Source organism: Diadema setosum, chromosome 17 (assembly GCF_964275005.1).
Source record: "Diadema setosum chromosome 17, eeDiaSeto1, whole genome shotgun sequence".
Classification (NCBI taxonomy): domain Eukaryota; kingdom Metazoa; phylum Echinodermata; class Echinoidea; order Diadematoida; family Diadematidae; genus Diadema; species Diadema setosum.
Genome location: NC_092701.1, coordinates 32,356,084 through 32,381,491, shown reverse-complemented (window position 1 = coordinate 32,381,491; position 25,408 = coordinate 32,356,084). Strand labels below are relative to the sequence as shown.

Below are 25,408 nucleotides of genomic sequence, written 5' to 3'. Positions count from 1 at the left end.
GACAGCAAATCTGTGATAAAGACTTTCATAATGAAAATTCAAAAGCAGTTCTGTTTTAATAACGATGACAGAGGGAATAGCAAATTTTCTACTTCATTGACCTGCTGGACAGGGCCACACAGAGGGTGGGTGTTAGACATTCTAGCCATCTGCTGCCTACCCCAGAACCTGGGGCACCCACAGCAGAAAACTACAGTGTAAAATGGCATCAAGTTACGTCAAGTCATATACTGAAAATGTGAGTTTATTTTTCTCCCCTTCATTTAGTTATGATTCTTGATTACTTGTTTCTATGTTTTCATAGTTGTGAATTGCTATATTTTCTATCTTTTCTGTTGGTTTTTCTGTTGATCCTCTGTAAAACTCTTCCAAAATTAGACAAGCCTTGGCTTTAATAGCTATAACAATGTAACAGTCCCACTTAAAGGCCCTGTTTACCTTTGGGAGCAGTGATTCGAAAAATGTTCAAGATATCACATTTGATGCATAGTGTAGGTCAGTTGTATCACAAAACACCCTACTATATAAAATTTTTGCAATAAAGTCTAAAATATAAGGAGATATCACTGTTTTTCTCAATAAACCATAACTGTAGATGGTTTAGTCTAGAAACATTCTTATTATAACTATTGTTCACATTTTGTGTATTTAACAATACTTAATATCGATTTTACTTATTCAAATTTTTACATTGGTTGTTTCATCTGCAAATGGTAAATTAAGCCTTTAAAAGGCCATAGCAAATTGGGAGGATTATGTAACTGCTGTGCATTGAAAGTTAGTTCTGTGACATTGTGCCAATATCTGAAAAAAACAAACCAGTGATTGTGTTTACTGTCCATCAGAGCACAGAGTAAGGGTTAAAAGTGATGTACAAGTATGCTGTTACTGAGAATGGATACTATGAAACTTGAAGGTACAGGCACAGTACTTCTAATTTAAAGGAGCATATATCCTGTTCTTCGATGTGTACATTCAAGTATTGAGGAGAGAACTCCAATTTCCGAATCGGTGACCAAATCACCCTTGAAGTGACCGTGACATCCGATAGCGATGTAATTTCAGGGTGTCATTGCTGCAGACTTCAAGAGAATGAAAACATTGCTTCGAGGCAGAGCTGTTCTCTAACGGCAGGAGAGACAAACAAGTCCACATCTCGGCAGGACCAAGTGGGACTCACTGATTGGATCGTCTGTCACACAAAACTCGTGTGTTGCTCGACGAGGGTGTGCACAGGCCAGGCTGTCGGGATTTAGGTCAGCACAGCGTGCCCTGACATTTCTCCTGTAACAGCACATTTTCTCGAGTCAACTTGACAGCGGGACGTCGCACTTCAAAGCAGCACCAGTGTATCTTGAGTTGTAGGCCAAACAGTGCAAGTTGTGTCCATCTTTTGCAATTTTAAGCCTCTTGGAAAGATTGGGGAATTGGAGAGCTGCAAGGAAAAATATGGGACCTTTTTTTGCTGACAGTGTGTGCATCCTTTGCTTGTGTCATAGTTTTGATGAGCTAATTTGGGATTGGGATTTACTTTGAGGGATCAAACTGCATACAGTATAGAGTTAATCGGACTGAATCGGGAGTTCAACCTTTGACCTCAAAAGAGGACACTTGCTTTTGTATGCTGCTATCACCTGTGTGTGTGTGCTTTAGTTTTTTGTTTGTAGGGGCTTATAACATTTTCCTGTTTTTTTTTTCAGATGAAGTTTATCACATAGTTTTCTTATCAATAAAACATGTGCTACAAAGCCTATTCCTGTACTCATGTTGCTTTTGAAAAAAAAGAGCTTTCTTTAATATTTAGAATACAATGTACAGTAGGTGAGTTCACATTCAGCCACAACTTCAGATGCCCTGCAGGCATCATGCACATTATGCCTAAAATTCTGCTACTGCAATGGTCAAATTAGACCACTCCCTTTTAGCACTGAGATGCAGGTGTCTGTTCAGTACACTGTCAAACGAACAGTGGAGGTGGAGCTGAGGGGGTGTTTCATAAGATGCTCTTGAAATTAAGTTCCATTTAAATCACACATAATCTGTGGATGGCCATCAATGCCCGTATTAAATTGGAAAATCCCCCTGAAATGCAAATGGTGCCATTGGCCACGCACAGAGCAAATAAAGGGACACAAATGGCCACCCATACTAGTTGAACTTAGTCTATATGTGAAACAGCTTCCGGATTATGTGAGAATGTATTCAAACTCATTGATTTTACCCCCTTCCCCATTGCTTCAGATATTGTATATAGGCTCTCATGTTCACTTATTCCCACCATTAAAGCATATTTCAGTACTTGGTATTCAGTTTGCATGCATGTACATCATGAATCAGAATTTATGGCATGTCAGACAAGTGTTTGGGTAATATTCACAGTTAAAGAAATATTACTGCTGTTGCAGGGGCAGGCATAAACCTCATGAGAAATAGTTTACAAATATACAATTAGAAAGCAAGCCAGTCTTGTAATTTATTCTACCATGCTTTGAAACTCCTGTGATTGTTGGTCAGCTGCTTCTGTGGTTGTGGTCAAGCATCCAGGTGACCGAAGGTGTTGGACAAGGCACTACTGTAACACCCCCAACCCAAAGATCGATCAGATGGGAGGGAGTTTGGGTATGTGACAATAAAGCCCTCAAGAGAAATGCTGGGGGTGAGGCCAAGTTCTTTAAATCCCGCCATCTGTCTGATAGTTTGAAGGGTGAAATTGATCCCTCAATATGTCTTTTTCACCTTGAATTTGAGTCTCAGTGTCTGAGAATTAGAGTGTCATAACTAGCAATTTGGACATACATGTACGATGAGATGAAAAGCAATATGTGTGCAGATATACAGTGTGAAATATGAAATGTACAAGTATGTTTAATGTAATTATGTGTGTATTGTGTACCCAAAGCAAACAGCAGGCAAATGTTATACATGCAAATACATTTTACTTTGATATAAAATATGATAGTCATTTGTGAAAATATACCAATAATTGAGTTCTAACATCTACTGTCTGCATGTAGGATCAAGGAAACTCTTCATCCAATACAAACCATCAATGCTCATTGTCGATTGATGCATTATAATTTTGATCTATCCAATAAATGATTCTGAGAAGAGCTTTCTCCGTATTCATTTCAAAATATTGGTGTCTTGTAAAAATTGAGTTAGTAGTCAGTGAAAAAAAAAATGTCCATATTGCTGTATAGCACATGCTGGATGTTATCACTCTGAGCTTGGTACTGAATGGATTTAAGCAATTTTCAAAAATGTCATATTTTAGCTCTTCAAATCTCAAATTGATAATGGTGTCTTCAAAATATTTGTCCTTTGCTTTCAAATTTTAACTACACATAATAGGAGGTTTCTTCTTTTATTTGGCATGAAAAAATGGAACCTTATATGTATAATGACTGTGTCTTTCTGGGGGGGGGGGTGGGGGGGGGATACTGAGATCCATTTTCACTCCAGTTGGAAGAGGAGAACCTCAACCAAATCCTTGGAAGCCTAGCTAACAACAAGTTAGGCTACTATTAAACTTGAAGAACCTTGAATTCCCACCCTTCATCTACATTCTGTTAAACTAGTTTTCACCCCTTTTTTGGTGGAGGGGAGTGGGGGGGGGGGGGTCTGAATCTGTGTCCATATGATAAATCTTTTGTGGACTAAGGGGTACCTGATTCACTCACGCCCCATTACCCTGAACACCCAGTGGAACTTGACCTAATTCTTGTTAGATTATAGTAAAAGCTGTCATGAATATGAGTCCTGCCGCATGCACACGTTCTCTGCCTGCCTGCCATATCCAGTCTTGTGTGCAAAGGGCATGGTATGAAACCTGCTGTCGAGGGGTAATTTTTCATTAAAGGCACTGGTTAGCAATGTTTCAAGTTTGAAAAATCAGTTTGAAATGTCCTACATGCTACCACCAGTCTCTGATGTCAAGTGAACCCTGTGAAAAAAAAAAAAAATCAAAGATTGAAAATGAATGCTCTATGTCAAATACAAAAAGTGAAAATCTGTGGGCATTAAACCATTCTGAATATTTTTCACGAAAAGCTATGTTAGAAGAGACCATTAAAGGTACTGTTGACTATTGGGAGCAGTGATTTCAAAAATGTTGGATATATCCCATTTGATGCATATGTGTAGGTCAGTCGTATCACAAGACATCCTACCATGTAAACATTTTGCAAGAAAACCTGAAATATAAGGAGATATCACTATTTTTCCTCAATAAACCATAATTGAATTGTAGATGGTTTAATCTAGAAACATTGTTCACATTTTATATTTAACAAAACTTAACATTAATTTAATAGACTGATTTAAATTTTTACATTGGTTGTTTCTATCCCTAACTCACATTTTAGAACTATTTTTAAGTACTAAAGCTCAGCTTTTGCTTCATCTGCAAAGGGTAAATAATGCCTTTAAGAAAGTGGTTTGTTATATGGGGATATTTTTTCATAGATCCATCTCTAGATGGTAGCCACGTAGCTATCAAACATGTTACATGACATTGTACTGTATATCGCAATTGTATGCCAAATAAATAATAATAATAATAATAAATAAAACTTCTGTACATGCTTTTAGAGTATATTTCATGCATTTGAACATCATGTGACGGCTCAGTAGGCAACGTTTGACAATTTCTGAAATATGAGCTACCACAAGATCTTCAAAAAATATTCATATCCCTGTCATTAGTTATTTTTTTTTTTTTTTTTGGGGGGGGGGGAGTTGGCAAGTTTAACTGAAATATTTCATAATTTAGGGTTTAGGACGAAAGCTTGAATACTAGAGGCACATTTCTGGTATTCACATCACAACCTGCGTTTATTACCTGTTCAAGGCACACGGTCCACACTCTTACCTCTCCTGCTCTGAATGCAGGAGGACAGGTCACGCATGACTGCGGTTAATGAGGTTCCATAAGGCGGTCAGTCAGCCCATTCTCAACAAACATCATGCGCCAGCCGAAAAAGTGGAGGTAGTTCTTGCGTCCTGTATTGTGCTGGTGTTATGTGGATCATGTGTGATGTCGATCACCACAGGCGTTGCTTCTTTCCCTTCCCAGATTGTTCTGTAATCCAAAATGTACTCTATACTGCACATTACAATAATACCACAGAAGAAGGGGAAAATGTTTTAAAGATGTTGAAATGTCATGAAACACACAGAAACCAAAAACAAAATAGAAACTATCAACTATGTACTGTTCTATTAAATGAGCATGCATATTTAATGAAATCTCATGGCATGTCAAGAAGCAATTGCTTGGGGTGCCACAGCAATATGAAACAATAAATTGGGGAAGGGGATGGGATGTCCTCTCTAAAAAGATGATTTCTAGCCAAGTAAGATCAAAATCAGTCATTTGGGTCTTAGGCTCAGATGAGCTAAAACAACATTATGACATCATACATGTACATGTTATTTAGCATACATGTGTATGAGAAAGTAAACAGGAAATGGAAAAAGTACAATTTATATTTGAAGAAAGCACAACAGAATATACATGTATTACAGACATAAGGGAACCCAACACTATAAGCCTATATCAGCTTAAAATAGGATAGAGAGAGCGGAGGTAATAATTGAAGATGGGATTTACAGAGAATAGAGGAGCAAAGAAAAAAAAAAACTTTTAAAAATGCTTTTAATCATAAGTCATTGACAATCAGCATGCAACCACATTTTTATGTGGTCTTCCAGGAGCAAGCACACCTCATCATCACCACTGCAAGTGCAAGAACCGCTCCACTTCGTAGTATTTGTTACATATCATCACTGATATCAGTATGATGAAAATAGTGTTTTAGAAAAACTGCTAAAAATGCAGTTTCCTGTTCATTTTATGATCCATATATAAGTTTTTCATTATGTAGAAGAAAAATTGCTCTTTCAGAAAAAATGAAAAACTAAAGATTGACAAGGTTGACCTATCTTACCCATTTTGAGTCCTCATGTAAAATTGGGGCTTGCGACGTTGTGTTGGGTTTGTGGTACATGGTCACATACATTTTTATGCAAATGTTTTTCCATCGGGGAACATTTTCAAGAATATTCTGCCGATGCGAGGACATGACAAAAATATGCTATCACTTGATCATGTTGTGACTTTGTTGACTGGCATGTGAGTAATCTGTGTGTACAGCGCAGCAAGCACTCAATACAAAGTTTGTATAACAGAATTGGTCACAAGGAAGAGAGATATAAAGTAATATCTTTTCATTCACTTTACGCACATCACCTGAGACGCGCTGCCTTGACGCTTGATAAACAGCAGCAGCAGCTTCAGGGACAGTGCGTCTCTGGTGATGTGTGTCTTTTGCCTGAGTCGCACTGTCTTTGAAGATGTTGTTGTTGTTTATCAAGCATTTTGATTGTGAGATCATGATGTTGCCAAATTTTTACCTCCACGAAATAATCCTTATTACTCTAAAATCTCGTTCTTCAAAATAATCCCCTTAATCGAAAAAAAGCTATGACTATAATTTTTAAATCTTTTTATGATAATAAAGATACTACATGTACTACCTTTGGAAATGAATGATGTTCCTAGGTGTACTGAGTTTGTACTTAGCTCTCTTTTGTATCGTCATGTAGGGTAGCCATAATGTGTCCACTTTTATCGCGCGCCTTCATATCTTGTCATCTACTATCTTTGGTAGAAGTACAGATTTGCGGGCGCGCGCGCTCTGCGGTACTCGCGCGCTATCGGTAAAGGTACGGTAACAACGGTACGGTACGGTAAAAGTTGTGCCAACGGTAAGCCCTCTCTTTACGTGAGAATTTTCCCAGTAGTCATGTCAGCTTTGCAACGGTTTTCAAACGGTAATGCCTGAATGAAAGCAGATCGGTAAGACAATATTTTACCAGTAAGGAACGGTTTTCCCGGTAGAGCATTTTAATACTTCATAGCGGTAGTGTAGCATACTGTACACATGAATGTATGCCATTTATACATGCATAAAATTTGCTATATATGAATGACTGCAGATCTGACACCGTAACAGAATGCCTGATCACATTTATATAATCATATATAATAATATATTCACATATATTCATATATTCATATAATCATATAGTTATATATTCATATATTCATAGCATGGACCTGTTGATCATTTGTGATTATTTGTAATTATTTGTAATTATACAGTTACAGACAAGCTTGATTTCACATAGACCATGTACAAAGTACAGCCGGGCCAAAGGCGGGGCCTAAGGCCGGACCCAAGGCCACGGGCCTTAGCCCAGAACCAGGGGCCCAGAGCCCAAGTGGGCCCAGGCCCGGGGGCCCGGTGGCCCAGGGGCCCAGGGGCTCACGGAGCCCAAGGCCGGGCTGAGGCCAGGAGCCTAAGTGCTGGCCCAAGGCAGGGGGCCCAGCCAGGGGCCACCAGACTGAGACCACTAAGAGTACCAGTCATGACTTGCTGTGATAATGATGTGACAGGCCTGTGCATACACATATTATGTAAATACACTGTACAGGGCTGTGCATATTATGTAAATGCACTGTACACTAACTATACACAGCCCAGTCGCTGTATAAATCGCGACAGGGCTGTACCTGAGCAGCCCACAACACAGAGCAAACACAAAGCAAATTCTATGATTGCATTTAGTTTTGATACTTGACATCATTTTTTGTCACCTCAAATGCATCAAAGACAATCTTTATTAATGAGACTTCATACCGTACCTGTTTTCCTGGGGTTATTTGTGGGAATTCTGCGATCTGGGTACTATTCGCAAATCTAACAACATGTGAAAATATCAACTCCTGATCATGTAACGTGCATGTGTACATTTCTGTGTTCACTGCTGTATTTCATGAACATGAATTCAACAACTACTGTTATATCCTGTAATATGAGCTGCCAGGACAAAACTCACGCTCTGATTCTGTATAGCAATCACTTTCAAAGCAATGTATTGATACATTGCTTTGAAAGTGATTATTTCATTTTTATACCCCCGCCAAACGAAGTTTGAAGGGGGTATATAGGAATCAGCGGACGGTCGGTCGGGCGGTCGGTCGGGCTGTCGGTCGGTCGGGCGGTCGGTCCGTTGCAAATCTTGCGTCGCGAACTACTTCCTCAGTTTTCAACCGATTCCCATAAAACTTGGCACGGATGTGTGCCTTGGGTTGTAGATGTGCAAGACGTATCTTTTGACAGTACCCAAAAATATGTTGCCATGGTAACGGCATATTATGGGCAAAAATGGGTACAAATCTTGCGTCGCGAACTCCTCCCACAGTTTTTGATCAATTTTTATGAAATTAGGTACAGATGTTCATCTGAATATGTTAATGTGCAAGACACATATTTCCGCAGTGGCAAAAAGTGCGTTGCCATGGTAACGGCATGTTATTGGTAAAATATAGGGCAAAATGCTTCATGGCAAAACTGCTTCATCAGTGTTCTTCCAATTCTCATGGAATTCATATTGAATGTTTGTTTTAGGATATAGGTCAGCATGACACATTTCTTGACGGTGACAAAAAGTATGTTGCCATGGTAACAGCTCACATATTATGAGCCAAAATGATGGAAAATTTTGTGTTGCAAACTACTTCCTCAGTTTTTGCCCAATTTCTATGAAACTTGGTACAGATGTGTGCCTTTGGTTGTAGATGTGCAAGACGCATTTTTCGACAGTACCCGAAAGTACATTGCCATGTTAACGGTATATTAATGGCAGAAGATCAAGGAAAGATCTTGCGGATTTAACTACTTCCTCAGTTTTTTGACCAAAGCTTATGAAATGTTGTTTGGCGGGGGTATAACCAGTCGCTGTAGCGACATTTTCTAGTTTATATACATTTTGTCTCTAAATAATTGTATTTTTTTAAGGAAAAAAGCTTAAAAAATGGAATTTATGTAAGTTTATGCAAATTAAGCAAAAGGCATGAATTGTTTTTATTTCTAAATGTGTCCAATAATCTCATTACCCTTGAAAATATCAGGTTCAGCACTTAAATCACTTCAAATGGAGAGTTTTTCCCAGTTTTTTGACAAAAGTCTAGAAGTTGGCGGCCATCTTGGATTTTGGCGGCCATTTTGAGTATTTCTTACTTGTGTGCTTGACACTCGAACCAAAATTGATCTATAGACAATTACCTTTACAATGGTACCAAAAATTAAACTTTTACATCAACTTGAACTGAAAATCAAAAATAACACATGCAAGGCCCCCCACTACTTCATTTCATTTATTTTATTTCCATCAAGATGAATTACAGTGTAACAAAACATTTACATTTACATATATGCATACATTTGAAGTTATACAAAATCATTGCAACATTGGTTATAATAAAGGAAATTACTTTGAAAGGAAATACACAATGTGACTTTCAAAACTGTACCATAACAAAGTTGTTGGAAATCTTGCATACATGGAATGTACATTAAATGAGTGCTTATTGTGACAAAGTGGCAGTTTGTCATGAGTGTGTGTCATGCAGGGGCATTGTCACTGTTTCCAGCGCCACTTTTAGATCACAAAAAAAAGAGATCTCTCTTCTAGAATGTTTAATTGATTATCCCAAATCAAGTGAGGATATCAGGCTTGTCTGTAATGCAGAGGAAGGTATTTTTATGTACATGTAGAGGCAGTGATGTCAAAAATGTGAGATGTAGGCAGCAGGAGTTTCGGCAAACATGACAGATATGAAAGGAACGACTGCTGAGCCACAGCAAAAGCATTGCAAGTGACATCCTTTAGATTATACACTCAAATTGATCAATATCATTGTCAGGTGGTTAACACAACTGCTAAAAGTTTGTTTATTGGCCTCTATAAAAGAAGAATAAAAGCTGAATCATTAACTTTCTGAACAGCATTCCTTTTCCAAGAAGCAATGCACAGTTTGGGACGTGATGTCCTTGATGTATTTTGAGTGGAGACAGCATTGCTGTACAGTAGATGTTTCTTACAACAGCTGATTGACATCGACAAGCCAAAATTTTGTAAAAATCTGGGAGATAAAAGGGTTACCAGTGCTGTGAATCATAATCAAACAGTGCCCACTGTGCTCTAGATCTTTCACTAGTCCTGTATATTGTTGATGTACATGAAGACAAAATCTTGTTGGATGTTGACAATCAATCAATCTCCACAATGCATCATGGATGGAAATTTTAGGTGTGGATTTGATTATAGGGGATTGTCACATTAGCGTAATAAGATCTTCCATGAGGGCGGTACTAACATGATTTTATAACAGTTGCTACTTCCGATACAGACTCCCTTGTACTTTCTTTGTGGCTTTTGCTTTCTAGTGCCTTATTTTTTTGTGTGTACGCCTGTTTTAACATTATTCGCTAAATATTAAAGCTGAATGCTATCAAAGCATTGACAGACTTTCTATATGCACAGAAAGTGAAAGTGGCCAAAGTCGGTCACTATTTGTCATACAGGTTCTGCTGTGAAGGAGCATTGTGTTGGTCGGAGGATAATCAAAAAAAGAGGCGCAGCCTCACCAATTGTTGGAGTGAAAAGTTAATTGTTAGTGTAGCATCATCAATCTAACATCACAAAGAACGACACACTTCTGCCAAGGAAAATAAAAAAGCCGCCGCTATTTCTCAAACATTGATGATCATGCGGAAGAGTGGTGTGAGCAAGCGATGCCAGAGCATTATATGTGATACCAAAAGTGGGCATCACAACCAGTTACGTGACCTGGATGCAAACCATACTTGCCTGCAGCGCACCAGCCAATCAAAAAAACAACAACAACAACAACATTAAATGAATATATATCCAGTTACACTTACCAGCTACTGAATGCATGTAGTTTCATTCATTGTCAATTCATCGAATTAAAACCATGCCGTGTCAGATCACTTGCAGACAAACTTTTTGAGACGCCGGAAGGTCCTTCCAATCGATCTACAATGATGGACTTCAAACAGGATAATGTGATGGCTGCCTCCATTAACAAATGTTAAGACACATAAAGTATGCAGTTTACACCAAGCCACTTCATCAGTAAGCAATCAAGTACCTTGTCCATTACTGTAGTGCCTCAGAAGCACATTTAAGACAGCTGTTTCCTCGCTGTTATCTCTCAATTATGTAAAATATAATGGGTGACATTGCTGGACTTGTAGTAGAAACCTCATCAGCCTCATCATTGCACCAAAGTGTGTGTGTGTGTGTGTGTGTGTGTGTGTGTGTGTGAAAGAGTGTGTATTCCTCTTGGTCATCTACACCTGTAACTCTCTCAGACTACAACCATAAAACTGGCCATATACATTTTGTACCCATAGGCTGCAGCTGGTAATCACAGAGTTAATTCATCACAGATGATGCAATCTCTGTGGAATGTACAAACTTTGATGTCACTAGCACTTCTTCTTCACCTTCCTCTAAAACTTGGATTCGTTCTGACAGGGTTTACGTTAGGCATGTGCAATATCTTGTGTGCAATGCCTGAGAGAAGCAACCAGCAACACTGGCAAGACTTTTGAACAATGAAGCCATTTCTGCTTGAGCAGTTCTTTGGGTTGTTATGGCAACGGAGACGGGGAAAGACGTGGCATTCTGATAGTTTGCGGCTGTCATTCTGCCGAGATGGCTCTCATTCAGCAAAGATGGCTGAAAGTTTGTTTTGATTCAAGAGTACTCTAACCGGGTGATGAGTATTAAAATCCCCATCATTTAGAGCTTGCTCTATTCTCCTCCTCTTCCTTGCTTGGTGATAGGGTGGAGATGATGGGGCGGAGATGAGAGGGCTGGCAAAAATCTACCCCAATCTTACAGATGCATTTTAAACGGTTGTTGTGAAAACATCATTGGTCAAACTTTTCATTGGTTGAAAACCACCACGTCACGCTAATGCATGCAATGTTAAAATTTCTTACCAGTTATTTTCTCCTAGTGCCTCATTGTCATCCACACTGGAGATAGGAGGTTGAAATAGAGGTTTGTTCTGGTAACAAACCCCTCATTGGGATTCTGATGTCTATTTGGTTTCATCACATTGATATAGTTGTTTCGTTTCACACGACAACTACGCTTGTGCCTTTTTTGCCGATTAGCATATCGTCTGGCAGGCATTCTTTGCTAACTGGCGCTGATATCATTATAGTAAGTGTCACTGAAAAGTAATTGCATTTAATTGAGCCTTCTGTACTAGGTTTAGGTCTCAACCATCAGATTCTCAGCTGAATGTAAGCATACATTATGCATTACAGACATAATTTCTCCTTAAACTAATCGGGGGGGGGGGGGGGGGGATTGCTCCCTTCAAAGCCACATCTTTCAGCCCTTGACAGTGAGACATTCAGGAGGTACTTCATATTGTCAAGATTACAATCGCAAGCCAAACTTCAATAAGCAGCCTCCAAATGGCTCAGAGTTTTGACAGCTTATCAAAATAAGACAGTGTGTGTGTGTGTGTGTGTGTGTGTGTGTTTGGGTGTGTGCGCTGTCCTTTTTCCACATGTAAGAAGTATTCACGGAGCGTGACACGTCCGTGAGAAGACTCTGCGCCTAGCTGGTGGAAATGCAGCGGTGCAAAATCGTGAATGTTTGATAGCGAATTAGTGGCTTGTTGGATGAATAAGTCATCTTTGTTGTTATATCATTCATAGGCCAAGGAGCAGTCGACTGAGCAAGCTGTAATGGAAGACGTGCACCTATTGGCAAATCAGTCGTGCTTGTAGTCAAATAAATGAGGCAGGAGAAAAGGGGGGGGGGGCCTTCATAATGCATGAGCTTAATTTCCTCAAGTGGAGTAGGCTGGTTTAGGCCCCAAGAAAGTTCTTTACAATGCGGGACAGAATCGCCAAGTAGGTTCCTAGGACATGTCGCCCCAAAAGGGGTGCGAGCGTCATGTTGACCGTCTAGGCAATGGCCCTGCAGTAAGACTGAAAGAAATAGGATGGTGTGGCAGCCTGGTGTTTAAAACTACAAGGTTGACTTTTTGGCAAGCACCACAGTGTGTGTAGTTGACAATACTCTTTAACCTGTGAAATGTGTGGCTCAAGCCTGGTTGTTGTACACCCTAGGGTGAGTATGTTTACACACAATATCCACTCTTGACAAAGCTGTAGCTCTGTCAAATATATGAGGATGTTATAAATGCCGAGGTAGTGATAATGTTGGAGCCCTCTGGAAGAGCATCTTTGCCAACATTGGAGAGGCTACCCAAGGTATGAAAATGATATCATTCATCAGTGCTTACCACACCACTCATTAAAAGATTTAGAAGTTGATGATGATCTCACAATATCAGGTTTGGCATCCTTGTATAATGAAGGGTTTCATCAGTAAAGAGAGCATGCCGTATTGGGTAATATACAACTAATGAATGTTTATGAGTTCAATTGTACAAATATTTTCATGAGCTGACAGATTTTGAATGTTCCATTCAACTCGGCTTCACCTCATTGAATGGAACATTCAAAATCTGTCAACGAATGAAAATATTTATACCATTGAATGAAAGGAAACATTCTTTATTTGTTATATACAACGTCCAAGTAGATCTTTATGTACCGCACACGTACACTGTGCTAGCTGCATGCATTCTCAATACCATAAAAACGAGACATTTAGAAACTTATCGAGTTCTGCATCACCATAATCCTAGCTGTACCGTAGCCAGCACATTCAGCAAACGCTTCCAGACGATGCACACCAAACTGTATTTTTTTTGTGTGTGTGTGCGTATTCGTCGAGTCCGCGGCGTCAACCAATTCCGCAAGTTCGTCGTCATTTAGCAAAACGAAATTAGTTTGAACAGCCGCCATTTCTGACGTCTTGTTTACAAACAAACGAGATTGTGTCGCCTACGACTGCACTGCAGCTATAGCTAGCGCTCATAGTCATACGTACACTAGCACTACGTGCATGTATCGCACACGTACACTGCGCTAGCTGCATGCATTCTCACTATGTAACACACAGTACAAGGCATGCAGTACGGTACAATATCTCGAACCGTGGAGTAGAACGAAAAAATCAAACCAAGTTGCATGCAAAAATGGAACCAAAATTGCATGCCGCATTGAATTGAGTACTTATTGAATATCACGTCACCAACAATCCTCCAATCAAATTACAAGGATCTACTTGGACGTTGTATAATACTTGTAGGCCATCCTTTTGTTACTCATTGAAAAAAAAAATGCAGGGTTAGACTATCTGTATCTCCTATCAAATCATGAATACTGTGTGTGTCTGATTGGTGCTTTATTGGAAGTACCATGTTCTTTATTCACCCTTGACATTATTGTAGAGGAGAGAGACCAAACTGACCAATCAGTAGTTGGTCTGTAGTGTGATGTCATCATATGGCTCCTCAAATGAATATTCACGAGACACTGAAACTACCAACCGCTTCAATGTGCCATAGTCATGTACAAATAGTATTTGCAGAGTGCGTACCACATTAACAGAAGAAAACAAATATGATCTTCTGAGAATTTATTTATATGTGCTTGTGACCTTCACCTTGAGGAAAAGGCAACACTGGTCCAAAATTGATATTGTAAACCAGATCGGGGGAGAATGGGAAATGTCTAGACTTCAAAGAAAATCGGAATGCGAACGGTGGCTTTGCATTCAAAGCCGCTCCCTAATTTTACCAATGAGACCAGACTGAGAAAGAGTGAGCACATAAGGTTGAGAGAGAGGTAGGGAGGGAGAGAGAAAGAGAGAGAGAAAGATATATACAGAAAAATAGAGAATTATGTGTGTACATTGTATCTGTGTGTGGCGTGCATGTGATGACGTGTACGTACTTGTATGTGTTTATAAAATTGCATGATGATGGCTAAAATTGCATGATGATGGATTAGAATTTGCATTCGGGCAGGTAGTGGAACTATGAGTGTTTGCACTTGGATTCATTGATTTGCTTATTGCCAAATAGGCAGGCATGAGCATGAGTGGTAGAAATCTTTTTTTTTTTTTTTTCTTTCGGTTGATTTGATTAATGATGATTCTCTCATGTGCCGCATTGTTGCCGCAGCATGTAAGAGGGAATGTGGCAGTGAAAAAAGAGTATGGACCTCAGGAAAGGGTATTTTGCGTGATTGATCGCCAATCACAGTAATGGCAATAACGGCATTGCAGGAAATCTTGAAAAACACAAAGTATGATAATTGTGAGAGACAAAATGTCTTTGAGATCTAATCTAAAATGAGGACTTATATTGAAAAACCTTCATGTGCATAGCAAATCGTCAACTGCTTTGTAACCAAGCCCATTACGGAAATGAGCTGAAGACTGCGATGTTGTCAGTCATAAAGTTGATTGCAGAAATGCCTCTCAGAGCAAATTGTCTATTGAAATTATGCAATCCCATTGATCCGTGTTTATTAAATGTTAATGTTATTTGCCAGTTTGACAGGACACAGAAAGCTGAAATGACATTTGTTACATGAATTATGTTTTAGTTATATTTCCTATCACAATGGTTGAAAACAACATAAACTGATGAGGTTGCGTGTGTGTGTGTGTTTGTGTTTGTGTGGGTGTGTATGAGTAAACAAGTCGTCTAAAGTTGTAAAATTTTTCATTTAAGGGTTTTAAATTCCAGACAGCAAATGTGAGAAAATCAGACAGCAAATGGGAGAAAATGTTCTGTCCCTAGGCTGCTCATTCGTTCTGAGGGTGCTTTGGACAGGAGTGCAACTTTAAAACTTACTGAATACCAATCCCTCAAATCATCAACTTTAGATAAAACAACTTTTCTGTCACATAATGCTATGAGCTCTTCAAGATAGAGAGAGAGAGGGGGGGGGGGGGAATAAGAGAGATAATAGCTAGTTGGAAGGACTGAGATAGATGATAGATTATTTAGATTAACATATAGGTGGAGAGAAAGAGATTGATGGATAAAGAGAGGTAGAAATATATGATATATATATATACATATAGGGCCTATATATAATGTATATGTTCATGAACATATTATGCTATTCATAAATGTATAACATAGATATATGTAGGAGAGAGAGAAAGGGAAATAACATGAGAGAGATAGGGAAATGGAAAGATGGAGCTAGATGGAGAGAGATATAGATGATAGATTGAGAGTGAGAGAAACATATTTAGAGAGAGAGGGAGGTATATGGGCATCAATATCAGAGTACAAACCCAATGATCGAGTTATAGAGAACATCAATCAAAGTACTCACAAGGCAATGTGCTGCTTGCATTCGTAAAACTCTGAAGCCAGTTTCTGTGTCTAAGACATGTCAAATTAATTGATGTTTCACTTCTCATTGCGTGGCAGTAACAAGCAGTCGAACCAGAATGTGAAATGATAAGCATGCTCCACACAAACCCTGGACATTACAAGTGTCATCCAAGTGTGGAGATTCCCATTAATGGTTATTGGGGAAGCATCCATTTCATGTAATTATCATTTAATCCGGTTTGTTTTGTGAGGATTCGTTTCCATGCCAGAATTGCAGTGTAACCGTCAGACAAAGATTAATATGCTTTTGCGTGTGATACCAACTGGCCACAGATCTCAGTGTCAATCATTATGCAGTTTACACAAAATGTGTGAACTGTAATCTGATATGCTCCATATTTGGTCATTCAAAACCTTCAAGCAACACATGCTCCATATTTGCTAGTATTTGACACTATCATCTGTTGTTGTGCTTTATGTACTTTCTTTTTTATTGGTATGATACATGCATGTTGTCATATGTGGAACATTTTTTTTTTAATCTATCATATTGCATTTTTTAAGCCTCTAGAAACCAAGTGTTCATAATGGAGAGAGAAAAAAAAGAAGAAATCTAGCAAGCTTCCTGAGCCTGGTAAAGATAGATACACTCACCTTTTTGATTTGTAGGTTTATTCAAGGCCCAAGTTGGTCTACTTGGTTTATTTTGTGTCACTTTTGTAAGTTCATCATGATTAGATTTTGCCCAACAGTGATCTCTCTCACCTAACTCCCTCAGCACCACTATCACTAGTCCAGATACTGGACGATTTTTATCATCCGCAGTCCCCACACACTCGGCACCCACCCAATGCGCCCAACCGCTGATTGCGACACTCCGCCAATTGGTACTCCCGAAAAGGAGGGGTGAATTGTGTAATACAGTGTACATACAGACACCATCAACGTACGTCCGTACACACGCGGGCACACTACGAATACAGTCCAGGAAGTGGACTACACTATCACAGAATGCCACAGAAATTGTACATGAAGCAGTGGCTGCTGTTACTATTGGGGTCTTATAGCTATTGTGCAGTACAACAACCTGATGTACAAATTGTAGATAGGTATTTAGATGAATCAATCCCCCTCCTCTCCCAAATAACATTTACCAAACGAGCCATCCAGTCAACTTAGGCAGTGTCAGCTGTGAATATGACTGCAGAGGAGCTGATAACTGTTAGGTTATGGAAATACAGAGTATTTTGTAATAAAACAGTCCTGAGTATTTTGTTAACAGGGCCAGTAACTGGTAGTTTGTGGGGGGGGGGGGGGGGGGGTAACGAGAAATTCGCATCTGGTGGGGAGGAAGAATAAAAGGAGAACAGAAAATTACCAGAGTTGTGCTTTGCATAATGTAAAAGGAAAAGCTTCCAAAACAAGGTCTGATTAAATATTGCTCATATTTCATAAGCCTAATACTGTTCAGTTTCTGTAAATAACCAGAAATTTCTGCATATTAAGTTAAGAGCAAAGATTTGGGAGAGCGTAATATGCATGCAAAAGTGTTTGTCCACACAATACACTGAATGCCAATCTGGCAATTTACGAGAGTTTCATGCCGCGAATATTTCTTGTTTTACAGCGAGGTTGTCAATGAAAATGTCAACGAAAAGATTTTTTTAGGAGAATACGCCAGCAGAAATGAATGAATGTTAGGGTAGGCATAAATTAAAAAAAAAAATAATAATCATACTGGTTGCCATCAGATTTACTAATGAATATAGGAAACATCTCATTTGTGAATCCTGACTTGTAAATACTGCTGAATCCTGGCTGTAAAATGTTTACCATGCCTGCTTGTGGTGTAAACTAGCTGCATTCACAGGGAAAGAATATGAAAGGTTCAATCCAGTATGTCGAATGTCGCTTTGTGTGCTTTTCTCGGCTCCATTCATCATGACGTTCCCATTCATGTCAGCCCAATTAAGTTTGCAATTCCAGAGTGGATCTAATTTGGCACACATCTTTTTTTCTCTCTCTTTGGCAGTCGTTGAATGACTGAGCGGGTAATTGGATTGACTGAGACCCTGTAAAGAAAAAATAAAAGGATTTTACAGAGAAATGAAAATATTGGGTGGATGAGAATAATCACACTTGATTTATGCCAGGATGAGCAGCAGAGTAAAGGGCCAACCATTTACAACGTGCTTACGAAGTGCAGGAACAGATTGGTGCAATACTGTGTTTGTTATGTCTATGTCAAGTAATCAAACCACCTCTCCCCACCCCTCCTAAGTCCCTACCCCTACTAAGCCCCCACCCCTCCTTAGCTCCCCACTCCTCGTCAAACCCCACCCCTTCTGTTATGCTTTGTATGAGCAATATGCATATTTTACTTGATTCAGATTCAAATGTTTCCTGTGTTTGGGACTTGTTTCAAAATGCTATACTCGATGCAAAGTGTCGCAGAAGTGTGGAACGGATCTGTTCAAATTTCTGTCACATCGTCGAGCGTGAAACCTTCCCTTGTCTCTTGTGACAATAATACATGAGCAGTCGCTCATACATGTTAATGCTTTGGAGCGATGATATGAGGATTCTCTAAGGTCCCCTGACCTCTAATTTCATTTTGACTTCTGCTGATGTAGATAGGTCTACAATCCTCAAATTTAATATTAAACTGATCAAAATAGGCATCACAAATTTTGCTCTCATATCATTTTTCTTTCTTTTCTTTTCTGCACCTATCACGCTTTGCCTTTAAAAGGTGACTGCATCCCTTTCGTAATTTTTGTCATGAACTTTGAAAATCAGGCGATATGAGCATCACAGTACTATTGAATGCACCTTACCTTGACTAGTGTGTGAACAGACAATAGCAAGACAGGTTTCATAGACCAGTACCTCAGAACCTTACACAGTTATTGCTACTGTATGTGGGTTGTGTTCCAGGATTGAGTCTGTAGCCAAAAAAATAAAAATAAAAATAAAAATCCATGAAAATGTGTTGTATAGAACCTGTCTTTCCACTTGTGGAGCTGGTGTACCTGGTTGTGCCAACTTATGTGATCAGTATTGGTGGCATTCTTGTTTCAGCTGGCTTTACTGTTGATGGCATCACCAAATCCAGTGAGAGGTAGAGCTTATAAATATGGTGCAAAACAAAAGGAACAATCAGATGAGTAAAATACATTTGATGTGGATTTTGAAGAAACCATTCCTGGATTTTTAATGCGAAGACATATTCACGCCAGCAGAAGCGGTCATGTTAGTCTATCATAGGATCAGGATTGGGTGTTTGGGGTCTCGGGCTTGGATGCAACTTTGTTGTTGTTGTAGGCATTATTCCAGGAGTGGATTCAATTTGGATGCTATGGGTGCAACATATGCACAGTAATCAATCTGTTCAATTTCAATTGCACATCAGTGTATGCCCAATGATCACTTCACCCTTGTAAATGCTTCGGACAATTTTCAAGGACTTAACACATAGTTGCTGGCATATGTTCATGTTTTGCGCACAGCTTGGACGATTCCTGTGATGGACTCATTTTGACACTTACCAGACCAGATTAGACACACTATGAATGCACTAGAAAATATCTGTTAAATTTTAATGACACCTATTAGAACATCACTCCCCCCCTCCCACCCCCCAAGGTTTTGTGTCAATTTATGACTACTTGCCATATTGCTCATTTACATTAATGTTTGATTCATTTTAGATGTTCCTGGCTGCAATATGCGACTAGCATGTGACCCGCTACAACAAAAGGATCCAAAAGTCGGGGGAGGACAATTTTCCGAAAATTGCATGAGATTATTCCCTTACTCTTCTACTTTAATTTCATATATAGCACAACTCATAAAAGTACTCGATTGCGGAGATATCAATGATTTTACTAACGCATGTAAAGTGGTTGAGGAAATCAGTTTCGAGAAAAGCACCTTCAAAAGTTTTCCTTCCGACAAGGGGAGGCGAGACAGTTTTCACCGCTTGACAATAGAAGGCACGCTCAAAGCGATGTTCATTCAAGCTTAGCGCCAGCGGTCTACGGACGACCAATCAGTATTCAGGATGCCACGCACTGACCAATAAGATCACTCCCTCGTTGCTAGGGGCGGAGTCTAGCTGCGGCGCTAAATCCAAATCTTCGGACACGCTTCTGTTACTTTGAAAGTCGGAAAATCATGGCCCAGAAAAATGCTGATTCCTTGCCTTTCCTTTGATCATTTAGCTTCAAAATTTCGGCAGATGATAAACAAAACATTAGACTACAAAATCATGCCAAAAACAGAAATCAGAGTGTTCTGCCCAATTTTGATGATGTGACTTCAAACTCGATTTTCTCGGCTCAGCCGTCAGCGACTTTAGGATCCTTTTGTTGTAGCGGGTCACATATATACAGGAACAGATCAGTTTATATGATGATTTACAAGCACTTTTCATATATTGCTCATATATGCGATATTTGTTACGAGCACAGATCGGATGATTGCTCTTTGTTTTCCCCTCCATTTGACACTGCCAGATAAAACACACTATGGATATCCAGAAATAAATCTGTTCAAGTTTTTCACATTTACCAGCGTTACCCTCCCCCATCCCTCATGTTATTACCATATAATTTGCAAGCACTTTCTTTGGATATTGCTCACATACAATTTACCATTGGGAGCAGTGATTTAAAAAATGTTTGAAATATCCCATTTGATGCATATGTGAAGGTCAGTTGTATCACAAAACATGTAAAAATTTTGCAACAAAGCCTAAGATATAAGGAGATATCACTATTAATTTTTCTCAATAAACCATCACTGTAGATGGTTTAGTCCAGAAATATTTTTATTATTACTACAGACTGTATTGTTCACATTAACTATACTTAACATTAATTATGCTGATTCAAATGTTTACATTGGTTGTTACTATCCCTAACTCACATTTTAGAACTATTTTTAAGCAATAAAGCTGGGTTTTTGTTTCATCTGTAAATGGTAAAGTATGCCTTTAATATGCCGAACAAAAGAGTCTCTATTTTGGACACTGCAGGTAGACTCCTAGTCTTTGTCAAAGACCCTCCCACTGTAGTAATTGCAAGAGTAGCAAGCGGAGGTTGTGCGAGACTAGTCGAGCCGCTGGCAAGAGCCGAGACCTAGGAAGAGGGCCTTTTAGAGATGTGTCTGTGTTTTTTTGACTATACATGCCTTAGAAGTACCGACACCGCTACCAGCATTTGGCAGCAAACATTCCGGCCAATCAACAGAGAGCCTTCCAAGGAAGCTTGTGCATTGACATTTCATGCTGAAGACTGACTAGGGAATCAAGCTAATTGGTCAAAGCTACATATTGAATTATTCAGTAGAATTGGTGTGCAGGGTAGGTTTTTCTCCTTGTCCGTGATTGGTATAATCACAATTTGCAGGTCTACCTCAAAAGACCCTCGTGCCGACACACACACTGAGCTTAGGTTCTCCAGCCCTCCACTCATTAGGTACATAAAATCACAGTGGTATTAAATAATTGTTAGCGCCGTTCTCATTTGCGAAATGCATGTACCATCATGGTAATAGATATTTTGCACATTAATTCTCTTGATACCTTTTTCATTCACGAAATACCTTGGTTTTTCTACTAAGCATTGCATGTGCTTCTATCTCCAAAGAGAAAATGCATGTTAAAGGAAATCTGAATTTGGAGGGTTTTAGTGCTCAGAATACTCACAAATATGATAAACATTGTGTTTTTGTTGCAACTCTATTTGTATTTCAGTGCCGCTTCTACTCACAAGGAACCATCACTGGAAAAATGTGCCCGAGACTCTGTGAAGAAAGGGATTTTGTCTACACCAAGTGCCTATCAAGGAGTCCAGAAAATCAGGTAAGGCAACTAATGCAATTCTTAATGGGTGGGACTGTGCATCACAGATAATTCCAGTTGTAATGACTACTTGATAAGAGACAGACAGACAGACAGACAGACAGCAAGAATACAGACAGTGGGAGAGAGAGAGAAAAAGGATACTGTGCATCCTATCCTTCTAAATATTCACTTAAATTCAAATTTTTGTTATTTAGGTGAGAAACATTAAGAATTAAAATGTCCTTGCATAACTACATTCATCATTGGTGGCTTTGCCAAAAATCATTTTGTAAGAAACGTGGCTTTGCCATAATCACGTTTGAAAAAAGAAAAGTGCATTTAGAACCCTATTGTTGCCTGAGTGGGAAAACAAATTATTATCATTCATAAGAGACGTGGGACATACAGCCTTCTGACTGAATCCCTGCTTTTGTATGCATATCGAGATCTGCTACTTGATAATAGACAATATTACAGTGAATTTGCGATAAATGTCAAAATTCAGGCTGGGGATTGTGCTTCTAAAGGTTCATTTATTCAGGCAACTGCTAGAAAATCTCTTGAGGTACACAAGGTTGACAAAGTTTTGGCAGCTTCTCACATGAAATGGTACACATGGGACTGTGCAGATGACTTTTTTCTTTCTTTTTTTGTTGCTATCATGATACTGGAGTATAGACTCTGAATGCTGACATGCGGCATAAGAATGATAAATTACTTCTCATTGGACATGTATTCCGTTGCTAAGCAAAGTCAGTGATTTTATTTGTAATATTTTTTTTTGATGTATATAAATGTAGTTTGGTTATGAAAATATTTCTCAAGAGGGATATAAACGTTGCGGACTGAGGGAGCTGTTGGTGTTTTGTGTCGTTTTGCGGTTCCGCTGTGGTGGTCTCGGTTGTGTGGTGAACACAGCGTGCGCGACTGTCATAGGCAGTTCACTGCAATGAGAGTCTGGTGTCCCCGCGTGCTTTCAGGTCTAGGCTTACACACAATGCATTAACTGGTGGCGACAAACACCAGCCATCCATGTTGTTTGGGACTTACAATGTAGAAGCCAGACAGGATTGATTTCTTCCAAATCATCGGGGAAAAATTAGCAGCACCTCCTTTGCATAATCATACAACAACAGAAAAACCCAAATGCGTTGATACTGTGTTCACCGAGCATTTTGAGAGCTCGATGTTTCACGAATTGGGAATTGCAAGGCACTCTGTACTGCGAGTGGTTGATCGACAACCACAGGGACCGATCAGGGAATTAACATTTGCTCTTTTAAAATCAAACTTGGCAGTCTCAAACCTTGGAATTGATATACCTTACATTTCTGCCACAAGTGGCGATATTTTGTGAGAGTTGTCAATTTTATGACTATCAGTAGGCTCACAAAATCAATGAAAATGAAAACACTCCATGATATATTATGGCGTGCTGGTATGCAGTATGTGCCAGTATGTGTGCAAGGCATGGTGTATCAATTAGATTGGGTATTTGATTTTAATTGCTCTAAATTTGAACAGCTGAGTCCAGTAGTGGTGTGTGCTCTTGTCTAACGGTAATCTTCGTTTGTCATAGTCCCAAGTGCTTACATCCGTATTGATAAAACATATCACAAATTGCTTTTATACAGCAGTAAATTGTTATGGTATCATTTCAATGTTGGTAGCAGAGGGAACATTATGCATCAAATCCAATTTTTCTTTAAAGATTTTTTTTTTTCAAGAATTGTTAAACTCTAGCTTTCAGAATAGTTAAAAGTTAAACGACTTGGTTCTCATTCACAAAGATGTCATAGATAGGTGATAGAAAATAAACTAAAAATTTCACAATGCTAGTCAGTATTGCACCTCACCCTGCTTTTGTGATGATATTGACATGCCCTGCTATGTTAATCATGCCATCAACCCTGCAGACTCAGATCCATCATTTCTGTTCACATATCTTACCTTTTTGGAGCGGAATTCGAAATTAAACAAAATCACCCCCCCCCCCCTTCCAACGTACCATGGATCATTGCATTCATTTGGACTGCTTGCAGGTGCATCGGGATTGGGCGCTCCAGACCGTAGAGACTTACCAGCTACAACCTGTACCATGTGGGAGAAAATGTGCATATATGACATTGGCTGTGGAAGAATAGAGCCCTAATGTGTACCTTGTGTAAACAACATTTTGCCCCCCCCCCCCCCCACCAGTTCCATCGTTCTTACAAGACACCTGATCTGATATCCTGTTGATGTGTAATTTGCAGGTTTCAGATGATGTGAAGCTGAAGTGGTTGGATTATTTCCTTGAAACCGTCCTAATTTTTTTTTTCCTTTGTAAAAAAAGATTATACGTTAATGATTGACTTGCAGAATTATTCAGTGTTTGGTTTGAATTGTGCAGATACAAATGACAAAACTTGGGTACATATAAACTGGGATGGATTATTGGAGAAGGTAGATTCAGAAACGGAAAGGTGACCAATTAAGATGGAGAGAGAGAGAGATCACAGAGAGAAAAGGAATTGCATTCATTTTTCTTTGAAGGGTTGTTCCTTCTGTAACGTCAGTGGCTGTAATGATCACTTAACCATGTAGCAAAGGCATAACCCAAAATGCATGTATCTCCAATGTGCCTGACTGGTTAATAGATGGGTATTGCTCTTTTACTGAATAACTAATCATCCTGCTTGCCCAGCAGTTTTTAGCTCATTTGGTTTGCAGCACACCACACAGATTCTTTTCATGGATGAGTATAGATCCTGAAAAGGATGCATTCAGTCAAAGTTTTGACCACTATATTCTGGTATTTGTCATCTTGATGAAGACCAGAATGGGGGGGGGGGGGGGGGTGGAGACTCTACCATAAAAATTAAGAACAAAATAACATTGTTACTGACAAATTTTATGAACAGTGTACAGGTGTAGTTCATGCTGCACCACAATCCTTACTATTTCAAAGCCTGGTTGATAAAGTTTAATGCTGCTTCAATGGTTCAGCGCTTTCATTATCACTGAATTATCAGTGCGAGCTAGTGACCCCACAATGTTCATGAATTTAATCCCATATAATAAGCTACAGTCTCAGGCAGGTATTTGACGCTTGCCATGCAGCCATTGCCAACTGGGTTGAGTGACACGCAATGCCTGAATCTGGTGCTCGTAACCGTGACGACAGAGCATATGATTAAAGTGTGGCGGAAATAGTGATTCCACAGAGGCGGCTAAAAAATTAGATTAATTACTAATGGACTTAGTTATCAAACAGATTTTTCATTTCTCCTCGTCTGCTAGATAGCTTTGCCATGGGTTTTTAATTCAAGGTGGTCAGAGGGTGTCTATTATCAGATTAGAATTAGGACAGTAGATGCATCATATTTTAGGGGTGCAATTGTTCTTTT

At 39.2% G+C, this 25,408-nt stretch overlaps 1 protein-coding gene across 1 annotated transcript in view; it reads left to right on the top strand.

The window, feature by feature from the left end:
* Positions 1-25,408, top strand: part of LOC140240949 (divergent protein kinase domain 1B-like) — a 35,098-nt gene that overhangs the window by 5,565 nt on the left and 4,125 nt on the right. The window contains exon 3 of the mRNA XM_072320721.1: positions 21,930-22,037. Within this exon, the coding sequence (XP_072176822.1) occupies positions 21,930-22,037 (108 nt within the window). The remainder of the gene's footprint in view (positions 1-21,929; positions 22,038-25,408) is intronic.